Source organism: Colobus angolensis, unplaced genomic scaffold, assembly GCF_000951035.1.
Source record: "Colobus angolensis palliatus isolate OR3802 unplaced genomic scaffold, Cang.pa_1.0 Scaffold152, whole genome shotgun sequence".
In the NCBI taxonomy this organism is placed as follows: domain Eukaryota; kingdom Metazoa; phylum Chordata; class Mammalia; order Primates; family Cercopithecidae; genus Colobus; species Colobus angolensis.
The window spans coordinates 3841260-3862413 of NW_012114622.1; the positions used below are offsets into that span (position 1 = coordinate 3841260).

Sequence of the window (21154 nt, forward strand, 5' to 3'; positions counted from 1 at the left end):
ATATATACATAAATACATGTATATATAATATATAAAATATATATATCTTTCCTCAAGTGATACTCCCATCTCAGCTTCTCCAGTAGCTAGGACTACATTTGTGAGTTACCATGCCCAATTCATTTCACATAGTATGCTCAATTTTCCAGGTGTTTCTAGTGATAGCATAATTTTGCAGAAGCAGAAATCCAAATGTAATTGTTAAAACCTAAATTAAAAACTGAATTGTGTTCTTTAATCTTAAAATTCATATTCAAAGACACAGAAAAAGGGGGGCCTCTTTATACTTAACAGCAAAGCTTGTTGAAGACGTTCTCTCAAGTAGCTGTCAGCATCTCTAACTTCCCACTCTTTAACTGGGTATATTCTGGTTTCTACCATCACCCACATCACTGAAACAGGTCTTATCACACCATCTATAACTATTTTATTAGTACAGCTATGGAACATATTTAGTTTTTTATTTTCCTTCTAGTTCATTTTAGTCTGAGCTGGAAGATAAGAGTGTTTTCCTTACTTGACTTTCTACACCTGTGCTATCCACTCTGGTAGCCACTAGGCACATGCAGCTACTGAATATTTGAAGTGTAGCTAGACCAAATTGGGAGGCGCTGGAGGTGTAAAACACACACCAGGTTTCCAAGACATAATATGAATAAAAGAATGTGACGTACCTCATTAGTTTTTATGTTAATTACATGTTATAATGATAATTCTTAATTATTGGGTTAAACAAGCTATATCTCTAAAATCAATTTCTTCTGCTTCTGTTTAGCTTTTTGTATCACTACAAGAAAACATACAATAGCTTATGTGACTCACGTTATATTTCTAGTGGCCAGTACTGCTCTACAACAACCTCTTGCACCGACAGAGCCCTGCTTTAAACTTTCCTTTCTTGGCTTTTGGGTCTCTGTTCTTCCCTAGTTTTCTTGCTACCTCGCTGTCTGCTCCTTTTCAGACTTCTGCGATCTAAATCTGTTGTTCTAAAATCGTACTGTGCTGCAAAATCACCTGGGTTTCTTGCCAAAAATGCAGATTCTTGGATCTTATCTGATCTGGTAGACTGGCTTGGAGGACCGAGATTCTGATTCAGTAAAATAGAATGAGAGCTCAGAAATTTAGATTCATCCTTAGCCCTATTCTTTCTCATTTTACCCTATTCATTCCATAGGTATCATCTTCCCTATCCCATCCACCTCCAATAGAACTGCCACTCACAGACCAACATCTCCCAAATCTCTTATCTTCAGCTGAGATCTCTCTCATGTCCTGCCCTCTTCTTCCAACTGCCAGCTGTACATCTTCACTTGGAGGTACACTTGATAAGTTTGAGAAAACTTAGCGTATTCAGCATTTAAATTCTTATCTCTATTCTCCCTAGCCCATTCCTCCCTTTGACCTCCCAGTTATCCAAACTAGAAACTTGAAATAATTATTTACTTCTTCCTAACCTCTATATCTAATCATATAAAAAACTGACCAATTCTGCTTACTTAACTTCTATCATCTCTGTGCCTTTTAAATGTCCTTCATTTAGGGTTTCTCAATCTTGGCTCTACTGAAATCTTGAGCCAGTTAGTTCTTTTTTGTTGGGGGGAGGGGGTGTTGTCCTGTGCATTGTTAAATATTTAGCAGTTACCTTGTCCTTTACCCTACTAGATACTAGTAGCACCCTTTGCTGGTACAACCACAATGCCTCTAGACATTACCAAACCCTGTGGGAGGAGGTGAGTGGGAAGGAATCACATTTCATCCCATAGAGCCACTGCCTCAGCTGGTGGAGGACCGCTTCTTAATCATCTGTATTAGGGCAAGAGTTTCCACCTGGCCCTCTACCCCAGGACTGCACCTCTCTTCTATTCTCTATACTCCTGATAAATTTTACAGTTTTCACAGGTTAAAATTCAGTATCTCTAAGAGGGCATAAAAAGGGCATTATTTTTTACCTACGTGCCTTTCCAGCTTTCCACTCTACCCATACTGAAGGGCTTTGCAGTTTCCTTAGAGATGGATGAACGTCATAAGAAGTGTTAACTACAGAGAGTAAGTAAGCTAGTAGCTTGTGAGATAAATGTAAAACTCCTAGCATATTTTAAATATAGAATATGAGTAAGCATGTACTTTGTGAAACATAGGCAAGATTATGTAAAATATATATAGTAAGTTAGTAAACTATAAGACATGCCAAAGTTAAATACAAATACGATGGAATAGAGAGTCACTGATAGCCAAAAAGGGATGGAAAAACTAAGCTATGAGCAATCATGACATCTCTGGGCTATTACCTATGTCACCCCTAAATCAGCCACCCATTGGTCACACCTAGAATAGTCTCATATGTTCTCTGCCCAGGAAATGCAAAAAAAAAAAAAACTTGTATCTGTTCAACAACTTAACCAGTAAGCTCTGCCGTGACCAGGCATACTTCCCTGCTTCTGTCCAATAAAGCAGGTGTGTACCATTGGCCCAAAGCACTTTCCACCTGTGAGTCTCCTTGCTGACACTTCATCTCTAGTCCTCATAAGTATACCATCAGCAGAGAAGGCTGTTGTGGCAGATAGGATATATGCACATTACTTAACCCACGATTCAGGTGATGGTGTCCTTCCACTTGCTTGCACCTTATCCTAACTGTGTCCACTTACCACAACTCTTTCACCTTTTCACTGGATACTGAAATTAAATAGGCTATATTATTTAATAATCTTAATTCGAGCTTTGAGCCTTCTGTTTCATTACCTTTAGGAGAGCTTGCCTTGTTTACTGGGAAGCCACCATTGCATCAAATTAGTTTCCCACATGACAGTTCCATGCAGGCATTAATCTGCTCCCAAAACACTCCTGCTTTAGCACTATCATTTTATTCTGTTTATATCCATGTGTTTCTGTTATGACACTTTTCATACCACACTGTGATTAACTGTTTATTCCTCTCTCACTAGTTTGTGAGCTCCTTGGAAGCAGAAATACATTTTATTCTTTTTGTCTAATCATTACTTAACAAAGTGCCAACCACAAAGTAAACAGTAAAAGAATTATAGAATGCAACCTCCTGCAGACATAGTTGAAGAAATTACCCATTGTTTTTTTCCTTTCTGTCATTCCCTAGTTCTAGGCATCAATCGCCTGCCTAGTTGGGGAGCAGTATGAAAGTGGTGGGACCATAGACTCACTGCAGAAAACAGCTTACAGTAATGCAGAGAATCACTAGCAAGTTTGGGCCTTGGTGGAGCTTGTCTTATTTGCCTGTTCACTGTGGGGTTTCAAACAATAGTTTTTGTTTCTCTGCTATCCCAACCTTAAAATAATTAAAAAGCCAAGAATCTTTAAGAGACGTTCAGTTCTCCGGGATTCTAGATAATAAAACCCACTGTAAAAATTAATGAGCACCTATACTGTGACAGACAATAAGGATACAAGAAAAATGCCATTTCTGTTCTGAGAAAATTTACAAGCATCTTCCTGGAGCCTACATTTTACTCAAAGTAATAGCTATTTTTAGAGCTTACAATAAAAGATGCATTTTGGAATATATTTCGCTTGAATGAAAGAAATAGAACGTAAGACCTTAAACAATGGGTCCATTCTTCAGATCCTTTTAACACACACCCTCCTTCAGAGGTCGGGGTATTTGCGTGCAAAAGTTTACCATCACGCACAGGTGTGGAGATTTACAAATACAATCCAATGTAGTGGAAACTGTGTCTTGTAAGAGATGGCCCCCAGGGACCTCCCAAATCCCTAACCTCTCGGAGGACTGCAAAAGAGAGTATCTGAAGCAACTCTTGCCTTGCCTTGAATCATTCGCCACTTCACTCTGCCCCGCCCCTTCCGTCCCCGGAGGCCGCCAGATTCGTGTCCTCTCTAGGCTTCTCCCGGGCGTCTCTTTGTGGTGGCGTTGAGCTTCTCTAGCCCGCGCTTGCCATCCTCTCAGTGGTAGCGCGGGGCCTGGCTGGGAAGCGGGCGGTCGAGTGTGTCCTGTCTGGAGGCGGATCCTGCCCGAAGCCGGGCGGAGGAGAGCTAAAGCTAAGGTGGAAGGGGAGCGGGGGAGGCCCTGGGGAGGAGCGGGAGAGTGGAGACGGGCCCCTGAGTGGCGAGGGAGCCGGCGGCGTCACGGGGGAACCCGGGGAGAGGGGGAAGAGGAGGCCCGCACACGTGAGGGGGATTTCCAGCAGCTGGCCGAGGCCTCTCACCCCTAGATCAATCCCTACCCCGTAGTTCATCTGTGACGCAACGCCTTGGGCCAAAGCCCAGAACAGGTTCTGCCGCCTCTGACCTCTCCGAGGGTCGTCCCGTGTCCAGTAGGCCCAGGACCCTCAAAGCTACGATTCTGACTTGAATACTTAGGATTGTATTGTGGCCTTGAACCCCGTAGACAGCCTGTATCTCTGCTATTTTTGTTTTTAATTTTTCAAATCAGAATCTTCTCAACCCTGGCCCTTTGAAGCCAAAGACTAATGTTTATTTTTCCATCCCGGTACCATGAACTTGGTAGGTGCCCATTGGACGGATCTGGTGGTTTTAGTAATTTGTAAATAGCCGTGAACTAAGGACGAAATGTATGTGGTCTCTTACAGGGTTGGGGTGGGAATCATTGCAGGGTTTGGGGGCCCTCTGGTAGGCATGATAACAAAAGCTGTAGGCTGGAGTTTCTTCATCTGTCAATGAGAATGATACTACTTTCCTCAGGGAGGCTATGAAGGTTCCTGAGATGATATTTGCCCTAAGCGCTGTACCTGGCATGTCCTGACTACCACACTTGAAGCAAATCTTTTCAACGATGTTATAGACTATATTTTTGTTTTAAATTAACTTTACCTTTCTTATTGTGCCTAGATCTTCTTGAGGATTGAGACTCTCCTCTTGGCCTTTGGGCCCTTTGATTAATGCCAATTGTCATGTTATAGGTAATCAGTATTTGAAGATGACAGGCACAAAAAGTTCACAGTTGCAAGATGCGTAACTTTTGTAGGTGTATGTGCCCTTAACTAAAGCTACTGATTTGGGGCGTAGGGGTAGATTAAATTACATTTTTGTTAAACAAGAGATAATCTGGGAAGATGCTTTATAAGTTGCAAGACCCTATGCCAAAAACAAAGCCTTTAATTTTTTTCATAAAACATTTCATGAAAGTTTGTTTTCTGTTTTTCGTAAAAGAGACATCAGTTACAAAACGAAGTACATTTTTTGTTTTGTTAAATTTCCTCTAAATCTTACTTTCCCACTAATTAGGAGACTGGTAACAAACTAAAAAACTATGTTAAGGTGAATTAACATATTGGAACGGATATTTCTGCATCTCCTCCACAAATTTAGGAAGGAAAAGTGAGTTCCGTGATTAATCCTCAATTCCCTCTGCTGTTGTTTTGGTAGTGTCTGTTTTGCTGTTTTGGTAGTGGTGGTGGGGGTGTTCTGCATTAACACCCCGAAACCCCTGTGATAATGTCCTAGACCTTGCTTTATTAGGAAGTCTTGCAAGCATCATGGCCACGTATGATTTTTCTCAGCTTCCTCAACCTAATCTACCTTCCTCACCGTTTTTTAATGGGTAGCAAGAGATAATGCTTAAGAACTCTTTAAAACTACTGATGTTTTAAAGTAAAGCTGGTTAATTCCCTGAGCCGGCAGCGTTCAAATTGTATGAAGAACAAATACTTTTGTTTACTACCTAAGGTAGTAGGAGAGGTCTAATCAATGTATTCTACCTTTATTTCATTCTCTTTTGATTCTTAGTGCTACAAAAATATTAAATGTTAATCTTAGAATCACAAAACATGCTGCATTTAGGCACTAAAGTAAAGTGATATCAATCCTAAGGCAGGAGAAAGTCTTAATTTTCTCCTATGCAGAATTTTTAAGACAATGTCAAATAAGAAATCTGGACTTAGGAGAGACTTTATTCAAAAGGGTTATTGCAAGAGGAGAAAAGGGACTTTTGCAATGGGTAAAACCAAAAGATCTGCAAGAGTCTCCAAGGAGTGAACCGTGCTGGAAAGTTTTGGTTTGAGGAAGTAGGATATAAGGGTGGCTTGATCTAGTAGTAGATCTGAGAGTGTTATTCCCTGGCTCTGGCTGAGAGTTGTCCAAAGTTCAGGAACCTGGGGGAAGGAAAGAAACTAAAGTTTAACAAGTATTTTGTTCCACTTGATCTGTAGGGCCACGCAGCTCAGCAAATTATTCATAAATTCATAATTGAAGCAAAAAAATGGGAATTTGGAGGGTCTTTCTCTTGCCCGGTCATAGGTAAACAAGGGGGGATCCTTGAATCTTACCTAAATCAAGGGTGGGAGGATTTTTAAAATTATGGCTAATAAAGAACCAGCGCAGGGCTCAAGCAAAATTCAACTTGTCAAGAAGTGTTTTTATTGTTTGACATTGAAAAGTATTGAAAACCTGGATTTATACTATGGTGATCTAAGACTGGGGTTTTTGTTATTGGTTTGCTTGTTATCCTATAAGAAGCTGGATTTCTTTCTTCTTCCATGAGGAGTACTAGGTTGTATACTGACCAAAGTGATTGACTGGAGCAAATTAATCTTTTCTTGCATTAAAAGATTATTAAAATAGGAACTGGTAAGATGCTATAACCAATTTAAATGACAATTAAAAGTAGACATGTTTATAGAGCAGAAATACTGAAATAAGTGTGCAAGTGAAGGCAAAATTGGCTGCTTCCACAGTGAGACAGAAGTTCATTGAACCTTCACCAGATAGAATTTACAAGAATACAATTATTTTGCCTTGCTGTTGGTTAGCTACAGTTGACAGTTGTAAAATAACTCCAAGTTGCTGAAAGAATCAGACTTCCCATGTAATCAGAATCTGAAAACCTGCAAGGCTGTGCTCTCAACAGTGCAGTTTTCTATTGAAGCAGATGTTTTTCTCTGTCCTTGGTTTATCAAGTTTAAATCTCCTCTCCCCCAGTAATCTTCCCTAGAGTTAGACTTCCTGTAAGGCAAATACGTATCTGTGTTTTTCTTTATTCTTTTTTGCTATCTTCTATAAAATACAGAAGATATCAAAACATTTTAAGTTTAATTTTTTTAAATTGAATTATCTAGAGCAGTACATAGCAAACTGTAATGTGCTTACACATCACCTGGGCATCTTTTTGAAATGCAGATCCTGATTCATTGGGTCTGGAGCTGTTACTGAGATTCTGTAGTTCTACTGAGGTCTCAGCTGATGCCAGTGCTGATTCAGGGGCAGTAAATAGTAAAGCATTTCCAGGGGCCAGATAAATCATCGTTATGGAAGAACGTAACAGTGTACTGTAGGTGAAAGGAACAATATGAAGTTGCTGGACTGTCATTTGAAGAAAATAAAATATAAATTGTAGGCCACATTGCCACAACACAGACCAAAATGAGCAAAAACAGTTGCTAGGAAACAGACCCAAATGCAGAACTTTAGCTTATAGGAGGAGGACAGAAAGAGCTGGAAATGGGAACACTGAGAAATATAACAGAGGAGGAACAACCAGAGGGTGTAATTTTTAGAATGCAGACAGTACCCACTTATGATCAGTGTCTGAAATTTAGTGTTCCTTGAGCTAGCTGGACTTGGACTCTTTGACAGTATGTGAACAGACTGCCTAATCGTAGATCAGAAAGCTAACCTATGGAAGACTTTAAAGCTGCCGTAACCAGGTGTGTGTACTTTTACTCAAGTGAGTGGGATTAGTTTGCTGCTGAGTTTTAATCTGTGTAAAATTTAGTTTTTATCACAGTTGACAATGTCTTGTATCAGATAGGATGTTTTAATTTTGAAATGAGCTGGTCCTGTAAAGAAGTAATTCATTGTCTGAAATTCAAATCTAACAGGGCATCCTGCGTTTTTTATTTGCCAAATCTGGTGACCCCATTTTCTGCATCCAGTAAGTAGAGATCTTTCTTTGGTGCCAGCTCAATGTCCTGCCTGTTACTAAGAAAAAACTTAACTTCCTGTAGACAGATTACAGGACCACCTACTCAGAAGGCTGATAGGTGAGAGAATCACTTGAGGCCAGGAATTTCCGAAATAGGTATTCAGCTTCACTGACACAAGTTACAGAGTCTGTTCCCTTAGTTTCCTTTAATCATGATGAACTCTGGTGAATTTTGTAGTAATTTAGCCACGAATAAAGGAAACTAATGGAACAGAGACTCCCCAATAAGTAAGGAAAAGAATTTTTTTACCTAAAATTTAAATTAATAAATAGAGTAAATGAAATTAACCTAAAGGGCAAAAATGTATTATTACTATGGACAGATAAGGTTTCTAAAGTTTTTAGTTTCCTAAATCCAAGATGCTTTTCCTATCAAATATGGCCAGAGTAGCCCAAGTTTTGAATACTAGGAAATAGCTTTATGGCAAAAAATTCCGTTATAGGTCTGTGGCTAAAAACTGGTAATGGTTACCTACAAATAAAAATCTGTGGCATTAACAAAATATTAAGCATTATTTTTTATACAGTGCTGAGGGATAATTGTTCTAGTTTCCCTTGTATTAATAAACGTCAGAGCCAGATTGTGTCCCTTATTTGCTAAGATACATTGCCACATAGTTCGTTGTTTTGTAACTTTACCTCGGGTTTCCGTTTTCTCCTCAACTTAACCCAATGATCTGTTTGAAGAAAAAAAATTATTTTTTTTTTTTTTTGAGACAAGAGTCTCACTTTGTCGCCCAGGCTGGAATCCAGTGACGCAATCTTGACTCACCGCAACCTCCACCTCCTGGGTTCAAGCAATTCTCATGCCTCAGCCTCCTGTGTAGCTGCACTACCACACCTGATATTTTGTATTTTTAGTAGAGGCTAACACTCACTGTGTTAGCCAGTCTAGTCGAGAACTCCTGGCCTCAAGTGATCCACCCACGTCGGCCTCCCAAAGTGCTGGGATTACAAGCATGAGCCACAATGCCTGGCTAGAAAAAAATGTTCTAATTATTACTGTGATAGAAGCCATTTTATCCGATTTGATTAGGACCTATATTAGTTCATTTTAAAAGCTAACTAAAACAGAATAAATGAATATAAATATACTCTGTTTTTACCAGCTTTAAAACTTTTTTTCAGTTAAAATGTTCAGTAGCATTTTTTAACACTTTAAAGTGTATTTTATTTTTTAACTTTCTAAATATAGTATTTTGACCTAAAGCACAGACATTTATTCACCATTTTTTGTTACCTGAGGCCAGGGTCTTTTATTTTTATATGATTTTACTGATTATTTTCTCTGCAGAAACCACATCAAAAAATGTTTAAGATTTCTCTCCAGTGTTTTTTTTTTTTTTTAATTTGGCAAAGCTTAAAAACACTTGTAAAATTGCCGAATCCTAGATTTCACGGGACCTCACTACCACTCAGATTTCAGTGGTTCACATCTTTTCTCAACAGCAGTCTTTTTCCTAATGAGTTGCATCTTTTCTTGAGAATTCAACTTAGTTTTTTTAATTTGCTTTGAAAATATTTATGAAAAATTTCAAATAGAAAGTATGGACAGTAGTGAAGCACTTATGTACATGTCACCAAACCTTATTTTCTGTAAATCTTTTTGGGGAAAAAAATGTTTTTTCCCCTCAGAAGTATCCACAAATGTGATATATGTTACTCTCATGTGTATTTTAGTATATATTCATGTTTCATCTGTGAATCTTATATACTGTCTTTTAAATTTTACACTACTGATGATACTATATAACCTTTACAACTTTTTTCACTTAAGATTGTCTTTGAGGTTTATTCATGTTGATACATGTAATTCATGTAGCTTATTCATTTTAACCATTATGTGGGAGTCCCTTGTGTGAGTAACAATTTCACATCCTTTACAATTAGGTTATTTGTCATCTTTCACTGCCAAAGGCAGTGAATGCTGAAAGTTTTTATATATAACTTGTGCTGGTATTGGAGATATTTTTCTCCAGCTGACACCCAGAACTGAAAAGAGGTCAGTCCCAAGGTACATGCTTCCTCAGTTTTACAAGAAACTGCAGAAAACGTTCTAAAGCAGTTACATTCCTGCCAAAGTTGTTATGAGGAGCATGTAAGAGTTGGACACATCCTAACCAGATATCAGATTTTTAAATTGATTTCAAGCAAATGTTTAAGAAATGATATTTAATTTGCATTTTCCTAGGAACTATGAGGGAAACAGTTTGTATGCATGTATTGGCTGTTCTCTTTCTCTGTGAATTGCCTAACTATATTTGTTTAGTTTTCCAATGGACTCTGTCATTTTCTAATTGATTTTTAGAAGTGAGGGGTTACTCGAATATTTATAATAATAATCCTAACAACACCTTTCAAGTGTCATTTTTTTCTCCCTTAGTTATACAGAAATGTGTAAATTTTACATACAATCAAATGTATCCATCTTTTTATTTTTTTTGGTACCTGCTTGCTTGTTTGAATAATTCTTCCCTACTCCCATGTCAGAAAACCTTCTTTATTTTCTCATAAAAATGTTTAGTTTTTCTTTTCATGTTTAATTCTTTAATCCACCTGTAATTGATTTTTGTTTGTGCAGAAGAGATCTAATCCTTTTTCCATATGGTTAACTGGTTAAAGTCCCTTCTTCATTAGTGTGTGATACCCATTGATTAATAGTACCACATGTCATATACCAAGCCCTCTTCTACTCATGGATCTGTTTGTTTATACTATACCAATACCATAGTTTTAATTAGAATAAGTTTATAGTAAATCAATATGTTACTGTATTTTCCTTCAAGATTACCTTGGCTTTCTTAGACCTTTACTCTTTGATACAGACCAGCTTGCTAAATTCCAATGGGGTGGGAGTAGAATATCTGATAGAACTTTGATTGGAATAGAACTGAATTTACAGATGTATTCCTGGATAACTGACAAATTTTTTATAATGAGGCACTCCATGATATATAGCTGCATTTATTTAGGGTACCTTTTTTGTCTTTCAGTTTGATGATTTTCTCCGTGAAGGACTTGTTATATATTTTTTGTAAGAGTCACATATTTTGTAAGATACAGTGTTTTTTGGTTTCTAGCATCCCTGGTGAATTCTCTTATTAGTTCTAATAGTTCGTTAAACCTCTTGTATTTCTGATGTATCTTTGGATAATATTTCTTATTTCCTCCTTTTTAATTCTCATGTAGTCTTAAATATAATCTTTAATTGCAGGTGTTCTCGTGAAGTTCTGACTTTTCAGGGAATGCTTCTGTTTGATTATTAAATGTATGTTATAGGACTTTGGTAAATACCTTTTTTATTCCTTATTTTCTTTTAGACAGGTGTTGAATTTTATCAAATGCATTTTCAGTTTCCTAGATAAACTTGCAGCACAAATTTGATTCTCTTTAATATTTTCTCTAGGGTGATCAGCCCATGACCTAGATCTCTAGACAAAATAAAACAGGGAAAATTTGCTAGAATCAAGAATGATGGATCCATGTTCAGTTGGAGTCCAGCTTCGTACTACAAATGAGTGCCATAAAACCTACTATACTCGTCACACAGGTTTCAAGACTTTGCAAGAATTGTCATCAAATGATATGCTTTTACTTCAACTTAGAACTGGAATGACACTTTCTGGGAACAATACAATTTGCTTTCATCATGTAAAAATTTACATTGACAGATTTGAAGATTTACAGAAGTCATGTTGTGACCCATTTAACATACACAAAAAATTAGCCAAAAAAAATTTGCATGTAATTGACTTAGATGATGCCACTTTTCTGAGTGCAAAATTCGGAAGACAGCTTGTACCTGGTTGGAAGCTTTGTCCAAAATGCACACAGATAATCAATGGAAGTGTGGATGTTGATACTGAAGACCGCCAGAAAAGGAAACCTGAGTCAGATGTATGTATAATAGTCATTTTTTTCTATATGAATTCTACCATGTAGGATTTTGCTTAACTATAAGAAAATCATATTTACAGTATTACTATATTTGTTAGGATACAGTGAATTAAAAGGAGGGGGTGAAAGTGGATGATGTTTCTAAATATTATTCACATACACTGAAGGTCAAGATTGGGGGATCAAGAAAGTAGGCTTGGGAAAGGAATAATAAAATATGCCTGAGACTCCAAGCTACAACTTTTAATACAAAGACTTTAGGAGTGGGTTTTAGAACATTCTGGCCAAGCCAAAATTTAGTTTCTTTTCTGATACCAAAGTGACTACATGGGACATAGCAAACAGCAAGGGTCTTTGAAGCAGGATGAATTTGCCTTTATATGAAGGACTTGGAAATCACCGCCTTAAAAGGAACATTAGAGAGATGACTTATAGTAATTGTTTTTTATTTCACTCTTTCTCCTTTGACGCTATCCCATTCTTGAGTTTTTTAAATGCTTGTGAGTTTTCTTTGCTTCTAGTTCTGAATTCCTACTTGGTATGGTCAAGGCTAATTTTAGGACTCGTTGTGGTAAAAAGTAATAATAAATTTTTACATTGTAAAATATTAAAGATTTTTCCTCTATTCCTTATTGACATGCCTACATGCATATTTAACCGTATCAGAACAACTTAAGATTTCGTAAAGCTATCTTTTGTGTAGGACAAGCATGCCAAGAAAGCACTTCTCATAATTTTTACTTGTAATTATTTCATAATTCTTACCTCTGGAATATTTTTCTCCTTTTTATTAAACCAAGTTAAAAGATAGTTGAAATTTGAAATTATACTATTTTCCTGTTGTTCTCTTCTGAGAGGAACATCTTGAGGGCCCAATTTATCTGCAGTTCATACTAGATACTTGCTGATGATGTCATTGTAGATGTCTTCACCTTATCTATTTAATATTCTTGTAGAATGTATCAGCTGCAGCTCTTTCCTCCCCAAATAACAAATATAAACCCTTAAACAACAAGAAATCCTTAAGGACCCAGGACTGTTAGGAAATCAGTTATGTGTCACTGGATTATACAGCAGTTTTTGTGCCTTCTCGCCGTGTTGGCAGCAGCCATTAGCGGTTTTCACAATGCCTTCCTCCTCTGCTCCTAATATACCAGAGACTAAAATCAAATAATGGAAATGTTACTAATACATTAACCAATACACTTTGAATATGATCTAGGGCCGTGTAAACTTTCTTGCTCTTAGGCTCTAAAACCTAAGTGCAGGAAAACCTTGTTTTCTTTTTTGTGTGTTCCAGACTGCCTTCCAGGTTAGGAAGTCATCTGGTTTAACATTAAATGAAATGTTATTGTCTGATGTCTAGATTTGAGTTGATAATTTGTTTACCTTTCTTCAGGGAAGAACGGCTAAAGCTTTGAGGTCACTACAATTTACAAATCCAGGAAGGCAAACTGAATTTGCTCCAGAAACTGGTAAAAGAGAAAAAAGAAGGCTTACAAAAAATGCAACCGCTGGTTCAGACAGGTAGGCTAAGTGTTACTGAAGACATGTTAACTTGCTGCTTCACATCTGCTTTGTTCCCCTCTTTTTCTCTTAAATTTTGAATTTTCTGGGTTCATATTTTAAATTGGATAATATGGAATTAGTAAAAACCTATGAAGGCCTTTGTTTTTATTCATATAAAATTAAGGTATCCCTTTCAACTCCAAAAATTTGTTTCTAAGAAGGTAGCAGTGAACTGAAGCAAATCATTTTGGCATGAGAGTTAAAATAATTACAATTAAAGTAATTCACTTATTTGAAAAGCATTGTTGTATATATACGGACATACCTCCTTTTATTGGTGCCTCACTTTATTCTCTACAAGGTGCTATTTTTTTTTTTTTTTACAAATTGAAAGTTTGTAGCAATCTATGGTAAGCAAGTCTATTGGTGTCATTTTTCTAACAGCATGTACTCCCTATCTCACTCGCATTTTGGTAATTATTGCAATATTTACAACTTTTTCATTACTATATCTGTTATGACGATCTTTGATGTTACTATTATAATTGTTTTGAGTCACTAGGAACCACACCAATGCAAGGTGGTGAACTTAGTTGATAAATGCTGTGGGTGTTCTTACTGCTCCACCTACTGGCTGTTCTCTAGACTCTTTCCCTCTCCTCAGGTGTCTCTATTCCCTGAGAAACAAATACATTGAAATCTGTCCAACTAATAACCCTACAGTGGCCTCTAAGTGTTCAAGTGAAAGGAAGAGTCAAGTCTCTCATTTTACAAAAAAAGCTAGAAATGATTAAGCTGGGGAGGAAGGCACATCAAAAGCTGAAACAGGCCAAAACCTGGGCCTCTTGTGCTAAACAGCCAAGTTGTGAATGCAAAGAAAAAGTTCAGGAAGGACATTTAAAAGTACTATTCCATTGAACACAAATGATAAGAAAGCAAAACAGCCTTTTTGCTAATATGGAGAAACTTTAAATGGTCTGGATAGAAGATCAAACCAGCTACAACACATTCCCTTAAGCAAAAGCCTAATCCAAAGCAAGGTTCTAACCCTCTTCAATTCTCCAAAGGCTGAGAGAAGTGAGGAAGCTTCAGAAGAAAAGTTTGAAGCTAACAGAGGTTGGTTTATGAGGGTAAGGAAAGAAGCAATCTCCATAACATAAAAGTGCAAGGTGAAGCAGCAAGTTATTGATGAAGGTGGCTACACTACCCAACAGATTTTCAATGTAGACAAGCAGCCTTCTTTTTTCTTTTTTTTTTCTTGAGATGGAAGCTTGCTCTGTCACCCAGGCTAGAGTGCAGTGGCGCAATCTCAGCTCACTGCAACCTCCACCTGCCAGGTTCAAGCGATTCTCCTGCCTCAGCCTCTCGGGTAGCTGGGACTACAGGCATGTGCCACCACGGCCAGCTAATTTTTTGTATTTTTAGTAGAGATGGGGTTTCACTGTGTTAGCCAGGATGGTCTCGATCTCCTAACCTTGTGATCTGCCCACCTCAGCCTCCCAAAGTGCTGGGATTTCAGATGTGAGCCACCGCGCCTGGCCAACAAACAGCCTTCTAATGGAAGAAGATACCATCTTTCATAGCTAGAGAGGGGAAGTCTATACCTGGCTTCAAATCTTCAAAGGACAGGCTGTCTTAGTAGGGATTAATGCAGCTGGTGACTTTTAAGTCGAAGCCAGTTATTTACCTCTTCGAAATCCTAGGGTCCTAATGATGCTAAATGTACTCTACCTGTCCTGTATAAGTGGAACAAAGCCTGGATGACAGCATATCTGTTTACAGCATTGTTCACTGAATATTTTTAGCCCACTTCAGAGACTTCCTGCCTAGGTAAAAGGATTCCTTTCAAAATATTGCTACTCATTGACAATGTACTTGATCACTCAAGAGCTCTGATGGAGATGTCCCAGGAGATAAATGTTTCATGCCTGGTAACACAACACTCATTCTGCAGCCCATGGATCAAGGGGTACTTTGACTTTCAAGTCTTGTTATTTAAGAAATACGTTTTGTGAGGCCAGAGCTGCCATAGACAGTGAGTGATTCCTCTGATGGATTTGGGCAAAGTAAATTGAACACCTTCTGGAAAGGATTCATCATTCCAAGAGTTTGGAAGAAGATTCCAATCCTCATGGATGACTTTGAGGGGTTCAAGACTTCAGTGGAGAAAGTAATTGCAGATGTGGTAGAAATAGCAAGAGGGGGCCGGGCGCGGTGGCTCAAGCCTGTAATCCCAGCACTTTGGGAGGCCGAGACGGGCGGATTACGAGGTCAGGAGATCAAGACCATCCTGGCTAACACAGTGAAACCCCGTCTCTACTAAAAATACAAAAAAAAAACTAGCCGGGCGAGGTGGCGGGCGCCTGTAGTCCCAGCTACTCGGGAGGCTCAGGCAGGAGAATGGCGTAAACCCGGGAGGCGGAGCTTGCAGTGAGCTGAGATCCGGCCACTGCACTCCAGTCCGGGTGACAGAGAGAGGCTCTGCCTCAAAAAAAAAAAAAGAAATAGCAAGAGGACTAGAATTAGAAGCAGAGCCTGGAGATGTGACTGAGATATTGCAATCTTGTGATAAAACTTGAATGGAATGGATGAGGAGTTTCTTCTTAGAGGTGAACAAAGAATGTGATTTATTGAGGTGGAATCTACTGGTGAGGATGCTGTTAACGTTACTGAAATGACAAAGGATTTAGATTATATAAACTTAGTAGAATAAGCAGAGGCAGAATTTGAGAGGATGACCCCAATTTTGACCATTCCGCTGTAGGTAAAATGCTATCAAACACCATCGCATGCTACAGAGAAATCTTTTGTAAAAGAAGAGTCCACAGATGCAGCAAACTTCACTGTAGTCTTACTTTAAGAAATGGCCACAGCTACCCCAGCCTTCAGCAACCACCACCCTGATCAGTCAGCTTTCCTCTTTGGGGCAAGATCCTCCACCAGCAAAAAAAACTACAACTCACTGAAAGCTCAGATGATTGTTAGCATTTTTTAGCAATAGAGTATTTTTAAATTAAGGTACATACATTTTTGCTTAGATATAAGGCTGTTGCACACTTAATAGACTATAGTGTAAGCTTAACTTTTATATGCACTGGAAAAGAAAAAAATATATGTATGTGTGACTCACTTTATTGGCGGTGGTCTGGAACCAAAACTGCAATACCTCCAAAGTGTGCCTGTAATCCATATATCTCTGTTCTATGGGTAGCAGCTAAAAGGTAATTACATTTTATGAGTATGCGAGGTTTTTATTTTTTACATGTCTGAAATAGAAATGCAGTTCTGTATAGTCAACAGAATGAATGGGAGAACTAGATTGTTTAGAATATGACTCTTTAAAACAAATGTTAGTATAATCATTCAGAATTATTTTTAAGTTCAGTCAGCATTTCTATATATGCCATCTATTCCATCTGTTAAAGTTTACCATTGAGTCATTTGAATATTTTTAGGCTAGATTTACTAGAGTCCATTAAAGAACCAGAAACATTAATTGTAGTATAAAAATCTATAGAAATGGTATACTATAATAAAAATAAGACTATGTTGATAAAACAGTGAAGAAGTTGGTAGCTAATAAAATGAACCACTATTAACCTGTCATTCTTTTTTTGTTTGTTTAAAGTAAAGGGAAAATTATACTTATTTTTTGGACAAAGCTCCTGTTCATTCCTTTGCTGAAGTGACTTTTTAATGGACTTCAAGAAGCATATTCAGACTTTCTGGATTTGTCTCAACACTCTAGAGTTAGGTCTCCTCTTCTCACATGGAGTTCGTTTACTGCTGACAATAGAATAAGCCTTGAGTCAGATAAATTATAGAGCATTTTCGCATGATCTCATCTCAAAATATTTTATCTCCTTTTTTTTTACTGTATTTTCAATTAAATAATCAAAAATAACATATTTATGAGGTATAATTCCTTGTGTTTTATTTTACAGACAAGTGATACCAGCAAAGAGTAAGGTCTATGATAGCCAAGGTCTCCTAATTTTTAGTGGGATGGATCTCTGTGACTGCCTTGATGAAGATTGCTTAGGATGTTTCTATGCTTGTCCTGCCTGTGGTTCTACCAAGTGTGGAGCTGAATGCCGCTGTGACCGCAAGTGGCTGTATGAGCAAATTGAAATTGAAGGAGGAGAAATAATTCATAATAAACATGCTGGATAATCTGTGGTACCAAACTATGGGGCCTTTAAAGGTCATTATTTCTAAAATTCTGTTACTCGAAGATACATTTTAAGCTTGATTGTCATATGACAAAGATTTTAAAACCACCTCAGTGTGCCCTAATTTTTCGTCTTGGGTGCTTTAAGATTCACTATTTGATATAAATTCAGATAGGCTGTTTTTCAGCCTATTAAGCCTGTCTGGATCAATATTAACAAGTAGGGTGTAGACAGTCCTCTATTTGCATGTTTCCCATGGGCACAAATTTCAGTGACCTAGATTTCGTTTAAACACCAGTTTCCTTACCGGGAAGGAAAGGAAACTGGTAAGGAAACTGTTGTTAAAATCTAGGTTAAAATTTTAGTTAGCACAGTATAACTCTTGAGTAATTACGTGAAGTACAAACTTCTCTGCTAGTTCTTCAGTCTACAAATTGCTATGTAAATAACAGATATACTTTATGATTAATGACCAATCATGTTGACTACTTTCAGATTCTTCCAGTGGTTTGTCCCTGTATATCTGTTATTCAGTTCACTTACAGCAGGGCATGTAGTTATGCTGTCTCTTTGTCATCCACTTGACATTTTATAGAAGTGAACACTCAAAAGAACTGGCCAACAAAGATGAAAGTGCAGCAAAGCAATGAAAAATGATAACACTGGAAGTGAAATTTTAATCAAACATAAATGAATTTGTAGAAGTCACTGACCATGGGAATATTGTTCTTGCTGCTGTGCATTCATAGGAGCTTAATGAAGGCAAACTTATCAACACAAAAAGAAAAGTGATTGCAATAAAGACAAATATGTCCCAGAGGAAGTGATGGTTAAAAAAAAAAAAAAAAAAACTTTACATTAAAGGATATTTAATGTGAATATAGAAATATTTCACCATATTGAAAGCACAAGCAATAAAAGGGTGGAAGCTGGCCCAAACTTAAAAGAAGTATGAGTTTGCCATGAATATAAAAGATGCTTACTCAGTATCATAAGTTACTTGCCAGAAAAAAAGGCAAGCCCTATTCAAACTACTTCGTTTTTACAATGAAATAAAACACTTTAGTTCTATTTCTAATGTTTTAAATTACAGTGTACTAAATATTTTTAAACATTTTTGCATTTTTTTCTTACATTTATAACTGATCTTAAGAATTTTTAATATTTTAGCAGAATCTTAAAGGTCATGGAACAGTCATCATTTTCCCCATTGATTATTAAGATTTCAGGGCCATTTTATGGTCCCACAGTACCATGCAAAATGAGGATCGCTTGTAGCTAGGAACAATGCTTGCTTCAGGGAAAACTGATTTTGATAGAACCAACTAGTTGAGTATTAAACTGTTTTGGAAATAATTTATGTATCTAAGTGCTGAAATATATTTCTCTTCTTCCCACTTATTCAAATAAATAAAGTTTTAATACTGTAAACCTTTCATTGTTTGCACCATGCACTCGTCAAAATTGTTCTGGGGGACAAAAACTTTATGTATAAAGCATGAATATACACATAGTACTTAAACAGATACTGTATTTATGGTATTAAAATTTGGGGGGTGGTTGATTAGAATTATAAAAAGACTCCTTAGGGAGTGATGATGGAAAAGAGAAACACTGGTTAATACAGAGTATAAATAAATTTTTTGGAAATTGATTGCATCTTGATGTTGGAATTTGCTTGGATGCTGTTTGGAGGATGGGGGAATGGTATCATCTCTTTGCTTTTATTTGTTTGTTTATTTATTTTTGAGACAGAGTCTCACTCTCTTGCCCAGGCGAGGGTGCAGTGGCTCAATCTCAGCTTGCTGCATCCTCCGCCTCCTGGGTTCAAGTGATTCTCCTGCTTCAGCCTCCCACGTAGCTGGGACTACAGGCACGTGCCACCATGCCCAGCTAATTTTTTGTATTTTTAGTAGAGACGGGGTTTCACTATATTAGCCAGGATGGTCTCAATCTCCTGACCTTGTGATCTGCCTGCCTTGGTTGTTGCACTTTTTTAAAGACAGCTGTCATTTTGTCTAAAAGCTTTTTGTCACGTGGGACATTGCCACTAATTAGGTTTTGGGGTTTTTTTTTTTCACTCTAAATAGAGTCCTTCAGTTTAATCAAAAGTGCTCTTAGCTGTTTGAAAGATTTTATAGCCATTAAAACTCAGTTTATGCAGCCAGTTTGACCATTAAAGGGTTTGTTTGATTTTTAATTTTTTTGCTTTTAAAATGACTGGCTTTTGAGGGAATGGCATTTGCAGCCTTGGAATTACATGTTTTTAAGATTTAATTGTTCACTCACTTGTTACCAGAAGTACATACAGTTAACTTGTCAGTTCCTTGATCTGTGTTTTACCTGAGCACTGGCAAAAAGAATATTTCAGCTTTATTCACTTAAGTCAGATGCTAGATTACTTTTCTCTGAATTAAGGAAATATTTTGTTATTGAGGATATAAACACTCCAGTTTTATCTGAACATTAGGATCATTAGATCTTAATTGTTTCTACCATCTTTTAGTTTTTCTAAATATGACAGTGCTTAGGCTTTTCATAGGGACAAATTAAAATCTTAGGTTTTTTACTTAGGAATATTTTTGATGGAATGAATGACTTTAATATTGCCATATTGCAGCATTTTTTAGAACAGACCTGTAATTTTTCAAAGACTAAAGGAAAATATTCTTGAACAATTTTGCTAATATTTGTTCATCATGCCCATTTAGGGAAGCAAACTTTTAATGAGCATACAAAATGTTTACAGAGAAAGGTATATCTGATTTACAGTAAGCTTTAATAAAGCTGTGTTTTGGAAAAATTAATAAGCCCACTTACTATTTTGTAATATAAAATTACAGAAATACAGAATATAATGAAATCATCTAGAACTTCTTTATATTGTGCATAAATATTCCAAGTGACTATATACTTTAGAATTATATTAATCTAAACAGCAAAGTTTCATTAACAATTTCTGTTGTGTGTAGATCCCAGTAGAGAAGTTAGGTCACAAATGGTCTCACACCATGTTGATCACAAATATTAAGGTAGAAATGCATGTATATATTTGAATAAAATGTCATCTCATGATCTTTTTTTTTAATATGGAAATAGCTGTTTACATTGTAACATCATATATAGGATTCTTCTCTTTTTAAAATACTATGTTTAGTTCTATATAACAGGCTGTTCTACAATCTGACAGTCTATCCTAAAACTGCCTCCCTGGCGTTATTTCAAGCAAGTAATTTTTAGCAAGTGAATTTTGAAATATCCATAAATATGCATAGTGATTTATTAATAAAAAAATAATTTTAGTGAGTTCTATCATGGTCTTAACTTTTTGGAAGCTAAAGACCCCCGTGAGAAGGTGATGAAAGCTATGAACTAACTTCCCAGAAAAATAACTGCATTCATGTCCTCACAAATATCCATGTTCAGAATTCCTGAACATGTATTAGAGTGCCTGGGTAGTATGAAATATTCTGTAAACCATTTTATTTTTTCAGTTGAGTATGGCTAAAGTGTCAGTTGGTTTGTTAAATAGTGTTGTGGGTGGTTGTTTTCAAGAAAAAACCAGAAGAGCTCAGTCTTTGAGAAGAGCTATGACTGCCCTGAAAAATGAGATCCCACTGGCCTCTTATACCCCTTCCACCTCCAA

The 21154-nt window shown here is 37.0% G+C and overlaps 1 protein-coding gene across 1 annotated transcript; it reads left to right on the forward strand.

Annotated features, from left to right (window-relative positions):
• Positions 1 to 3883: 3883 nt before the first annotated feature.
• On the forward strand, positions 3884 to 19167 carry ARL14EP (ADP-ribosylation factor-like 14 effector protein). Its single transcript, XM_011936327.1, has 4 exons — positions 3884 to 4034; positions 11337 to 11827; positions 13227 to 13354; positions 17281 to 19167. The coding sequence occupies exons 2-4, from the start codon at positions 11402 to 11404 to the stop codon at positions 17507 to 17509; spliced, it is 783 nt and encodes a 260-aa protein (XP_011791717.1). The 5' UTR covers positions 3884 to 4034; positions 11337 to 11401; the 3' UTR covers positions 17510 to 19167.
• Positions 19168 to 21154: the final 1987 nt, after the last annotated feature.

What these genes read in the sequence shown, in the direction of transcription:
- ARL14EP (XM_011936327.1), top strand. Translation starts at nt 11,402, where the DNA reads ATGATGGATCCATGTTCAGTTGGAGTCCAGCTTCGTACTACAAATGAG. An exon ending in AAAGGAAACCTGAGTCAGAT is followed by an intron (nt 11,828 to 13,226) that starts GTATGTATAATA and finishes ACCTTTCTTCAG; the next exon opens with GGAAGAACGGCTAAAGCTTT. An exon ending in GCAACCGCTGGTTCAGACAG is followed by an intron (nt 13,355 to 17,280) that starts GTAGGCTAAGTG and finishes TTTATTTTACAG; the next exon opens with ACAAGTGATACCAGCAAAGA.